General features: G+C 36.4%; 1 protein-coding gene across 1 annotated transcript in view; it reads right to left on the bottom strand.

Annotated features, from left to right (window-relative positions):
• The window catches only part of BDP1 (B double prime 1, subunit of RNA polymerase III transcription initiation factor IIIB), a 217,727-nt gene that overhangs the window by 117,639 nt on the left and 94,482 nt on the right, over positions 1–5,606 (bottom strand). Inside the window, exon 16 of the mRNA XM_007943362.1 lies at positions 3,926–4,059. Within this exon, the coding sequence (XP_007941553.1) occupies positions 3,926–4,059 (134 nt within the window). The remainder of the gene's footprint in view (positions 1–3,925; positions 4,060–5,606) is intronic.

Here is a 5,606-nt window from a genome sequence, read left to right as displayed (position 1 = left end):
CTTACTAGAAATTATGTTACTGCCTGCTTGAAACTCTCTAGGCCCTAATCTATTCTTCCTCATTGAAACAATTTTTTAACAATGCAATCTGATAACACAAGGCAGCTCCTTAGAAACAAGTTTGCTTTTCCAGTTGTATTTTCCAGTCTGTATTTTAAAAACTGCGATGTTCATATCTAACATTAATTTTATTAATAACGTTCAATTCATAATTAATACTAACTGATAAAGGAAATTTCGTTTAGTTAGTCCTAGATGGATTTCATTCTATTTTCCAATTTGTAATACTTTTCATCTCCAGCCAGAAAAATCTAGCTTTTAGTAAAGTTCATCTGCTATTTTTGGGGAAATATAAACTATCATGGCCATAATAAAGTCACATGTTCAATATTAGCATATTCTTTAAATATACAGATGCTTTAAGCAAAGGTTTTATTAATTTCATTACATCTACATCAGTTCAGATTTTAAGATATAAATGTTCATTACATTCTATATGCATAGACTGGTTTTAAGTAATAAAAGGACTTTAATAAACTTAACCTTTATGTATATATAAGAAACAAATGTTGCATCTCTTACAGTTCATATACAAGCAGTCAGCAAATATTTCTAAGCACCTATTACATGCTAGGAACTGGGAAAACAATGGTAACAACACAGACTTCTCAGAGTTCCTATTAGGTACATAATTAACCAAAGGACATTATTTGACACTGGAAATCAGTTAGGTAGTTCAACTGGATTATTTCTCAACTTAAACCATACAGTAGATCCAGAAATTCTTTACTCAAATTAGAGAAGTTAAGGAGAAAAGCAAAGAAAGAGGAATAAAACTGGAGACAATAGAAGGAATGGGCACAAAACTATAAACCTGCTTCTAGGTCTACAAATGCATTTTTCTAAACTATAGAGTTTAAGAGTTCATGAAATAGTTGTGAATCTCCATAAAATAAATCACTAACCATGAGATAAACCTCAAAATATTTATATGAAGTAGACAGGATGCAACATTCCTCTAAAGTTTCAAAAGAATAACCACTAATTTACCAAATAAAGTAGAATTTTGAACTCACTCTTAATTTCTGAGTCTATTTGCCTATTATCTCTTTCTCTTACATAGGATCTTGACCAAATCAAAGCATTTGGGGTAGGGCTCTGCTAGACAGAGGTGAAGTAGCGCGGCCTAACAGATGTAAGTAGGAGTTCAACTGGGTACAATACATAATCTCATAGTTGCGTTTAAGGACCTTAGAAATTCAAAGATCATAAAGGCCACATGTTGAAGAAGGAACACTACCCTGGGAGAGAAAAGTTGTTGAGCTCAGATGGGCTTTTAGTTATAAAAAAATATCCATCAGCGTTCTAAAACCAGAAGCCATTTGGGACATTTTACTACTGAGCCATATGAACTATTAATACAAGTCTAGTTTAAACTGAAAAATGTAAATAAAAAATCCAAACTGCCAGATATCTATAATATTTCTATTCAATATCTTTACCAAGTAATTAGTTTGTACAGGGCTTCAACCCAGAGATTCTACGCCACAGTTACTACTATGGATTTTTGTTTTTTGAGGGATGGGGTTACAGGGAAGGAAGTGAGAAGAAAAACAATAGGGAAGGAAACAAGAAATAAAGGAATCTATTCTGTCTGCTAATAAAGATCCTTCAAGTAATTCAGGAAACCTAGCTTGCACTCTCAGGTTAGATATCATGTAAATAGATTAATATCACAGCTATAAGAAAGTATAGCATAGGCAAAAAGGTAGATGTAAACAATGGTAAAATATTAGGAACTGCTGAAACTGGGTAGTAGGTATATGGGAATCCATTACTTTGTTCTCTCTTTTTATGTGCATTGAGAATTCCCAAATTTAAAATTAAAAATAATAATAATAATAATAAATATGTACACACACACACTAAACCAAACCAAAAACCAAACGCACTGCCACTGAGTCAGACCCAACTCATTGCAACCTCTCCTTGGGTTTCCGAGGCAGTATCACTACGAAGTAGATTGCCCAACCTTCTGAGGAGTTGCCGGTGGGTTTGAACCACCAGTTTTCTGCTTAGCAGTCAAATGGCTTAGGCACTATGCCACCAGAGCTCCTCGTGTATGTATGTGTGTGTGTATATATATACATATATATATACACATAGGAGCTCTGGTAGCATAGTGGCTAAGGCACTTGCCTGCTAACCAGACGGCTGGCGGTTCAAACCCACCAGCCACTCCTCGGAAGGAAGGTTGGGCAATCCTACTTCCGTAGTGATACTGCCTCGGAAACCCAAGGAGGGGTCGCTATGAGTCGGGGCCGTCTCAATGGCACATAACAACAACAACAACATATACACATACACACACACACACACATACACACACATATGTGTGTGTGTGTATGTATATATATACACACACACACACACACTACTGTTTCTATCAATCTGGTATAACACTCTTGTTCTAGATACCTAGTGCCGCTCTGACAAGAACATACTACAAATGAGATGGCTTGAACAAACAGGAGTTTATTATCTTACAAAATTCAGGAGGCTAGAAGTCCAAATTCAAAGTGCCAGGCTCTAGGGGGTGGGTGAAAGCACCTAGGGCTTCAGCGCTGCCTCCTGCTATCAGCCCACTAAAGCTAGAGGCATCTCTTCACCCAGGTAGCTACTGGCTGCTGAGGCTAACAAGCCCAAGGTCAACAAATAAAATGGCACAGTTCCAATGTTACCAAACCACACGGCAGGCCATTAATTCAAGTCCACTGAAAGTCCCAGAATCAGCAGAGCGTGGCAGGCTGCTGAACAACAACACGGCCACATGCGGGTTCACATGTGCCATAAGCTAGAGACCATTCCCAAAGCTGCTGCTTATTCGGGAAGCAGACCACATATCCAAAGCAGCTACTCACCTGCTCCAATAGATTCCACCATGGAGTTAATTACTAATCTCACCATGGGGAATAACTACATTCAGCTGCACAGCTACTTAACCAGGCCCAAGCCAAGTTGACACACAAACATAACCACCACACTCTTCCAGAGGAAACGAAAAATATAGGGAGCTTTGGCTATGAGAAGTATGGGTTTCTACATATAAGTTTTCCATAAAATTTATGTAACTTTTAAATAAAGGCAATATATATCATCATCCCAATTCCAAAGAAAGAAATTTTAGGAGCTCTGGTGCCGTAGTGCCTAAGGCATGTGACTGCTAACCAGAAGGCTGGCAGTTCAAAGCCACCAGCCACTCCTCAGAAGGAAGACTGGGCAACCTACTTCCACAGAGATACCGCCTCAGAAACCCAAGGAGAGGTCGCTATGAGTCAGATCCAACTCAACGGCAGTGAGTTTTGTGTTTTTTTTTTTCAATGGCAAAGAAAGAAATATTAAAATAAGTAAAGTTTACAAATTTGGATATAGACACATCATTAAATATCAATATTAAATGATCACCCTACTCAAAACCAAACTCACTGTCATCGAGACAGTTCTGACTCACCGTGACTCTGGAGGACAGAGTAGAACTGCCCTATATGGTTTCCAAAACTGTTACTCTTTACAGAAACAAATCACCACACCCTTCTCCTGCAGAGTGGCTGGTGGGTTGAAACTGTGACGCTTTCAGTCACCAAACAAGTGCTTAACCAGTGTGCCACCGGGTCCCCTAATACCCATGTTCATTCAGTCGACTATATGACAAATAGCTCTTTCAAACTACCAATAACTAACAAAGCCAAATGAAGGTCATAGCAGAAACTGCACTGAAAAAATGAAGTTATATTTTATACATTACATAACTTGATGTACAGATAACAAATCAGTCTACCTGTCTTTTGCTTAAATATCTGATTAAGAATTTCTAAAACTTTATATAAAAATTCAAAATTACATAATCAATAAGATAATGCTTTACCTTAGACATTCATAAAGCATCTTGGGCTCTTGTGGTTGCACATTTTGAAAAGATGCATCTTCATTCTCAGGCTGTGATGTAGTATCTCCACAATCATAATTTTTATATGACTGATCTTCCATTTGCTCAGGAATCTTAATAACAAATTTTTATACAATTTTAGATTTCAAAATGAAACAGATATTTACAAAAAACTTCACTGAAAATTCTGTCCAATGAGTAAAGGGAAAATGATAAAGATTTCAAAATGATAAAATGAATTTCAGGAGATGCTTTCTATCATTTTTTTCCTTTAGCTATCAGAAAATTTCCTCAGCCATAACTTTTATCTCATCTAAAAGGCCCATTCTGTTCCCCAATCAGAAAGCAAGTAACTGCTGGGAAATGAATTTGCTCTGTAAACTTTCAGCCAAATAACAATGAAAATTGAAAAAAAAGAAATTTTGCTTCAGTCTTATCTATCAGAATTACCCCACGGGGTCTACCTTTCTGATTATTATGATCAAATTTCAAATCTTGGGAATTACAGCATAAGAAATTCAAATCTCAAATTATGCCAACATATATTTTTTTAACTTTTTATTGTGACTTAAATTATGCCAACTTTTATCTTTATCATGAAGACTAGTTATTATGTAAATAATCTAAAATTCATGTTCTTTGTCTTTGGAATAACATTTTAACTTTTAAGACTCTATTCTGTTTTAGCCAACATTAAAATTCAAGCTCAAAGGTATATTTTCAAAAAGGAAGAGGAATTGAAATACCTACTAATTAATAAGTGAAGGAAAGCCCAAATATAAGGTAAAGTGAAAGCAGATTATGCATCATTTAAGTACTCAAAATACAGAGAGCTGAGAGCTTAACAGTTGTATAAGGAGTAAAAGTGTTGCACACAGGTGAAACCAGACAAATTGTGGGATAACATCAAGAACGTCATCCGTGAAGAAAGCACAAGGTCACTGAAAACACAGGAAAGGAAGAAAAGACCAAAATGGATGTCAGAAGAGACTCTGAAACTTGCTCGTGAACAGACAGTAGATAGAGCAAAGAAAGAAATGACAAGGTTAAAGAACTGAACAGAAGATTTCAAAGAGCAGCTACAGAAGCAAAGTCAATTACTATAATGAACTGAACAAAGACCTGGAGTTAGAAAACCCAAAGGGAAGGACATGCTTGGCATTTCTTAAGCTGAAAGAACTGAAGAACATATTCAAGCCTCAAGAAGCAACACTGAAAGAATTTATGGGCAAACTATTGAACGATGCAGAAAACACCAAAAGATGGAAGAAATACACAAAGTCACTGTACCAAAAAGAACTGCTCAGTATTCATCCATTTCAGGAGGTAGTATACAATCAACAACCAATGACAATGAATGAAGAAGCTGAAGCTGCACTGAAGGAATTACTAAAACACAAGGTTCCAGGCACTGATGGACTAACGATTGAGATATTTCAACAAACAAATGCATGCTGGAGGCACTAACTCAGATAAGCCAAGAAATTTGGAAGACAGCTACCTGGCCAACTGACTGGAAGAGATAAGTATTTCTACTCATTACAAAGCAAGGTGATCCCACAGAACGTGGAAATTATCGAGCAATATCATTAATATCACACACAAATAAAATCTTGCTGAAGACAATTCAAAAATTATTGCAGCAGTATACTGACAGAGA

The sequence above is a fragment of the Orycteropus afer genome, unplaced genomic scaffold, assembly GCF_000298275.1.
Source record: "Orycteropus afer afer isolate SDZICR_OR568_19922 unplaced genomic scaffold, OryAfe1.0 scaffold00104, whole genome shotgun sequence".
Classification (NCBI taxonomy): Eukaryota; Metazoa; Chordata; class Mammalia; order Tubulidentata; family Orycteropodidae; genus Orycteropus; species Orycteropus afer.
Note: the sequence above shows the minus strand (reverse complement) of the source record. Positions and strands in the feature narration are given on the sequence as shown.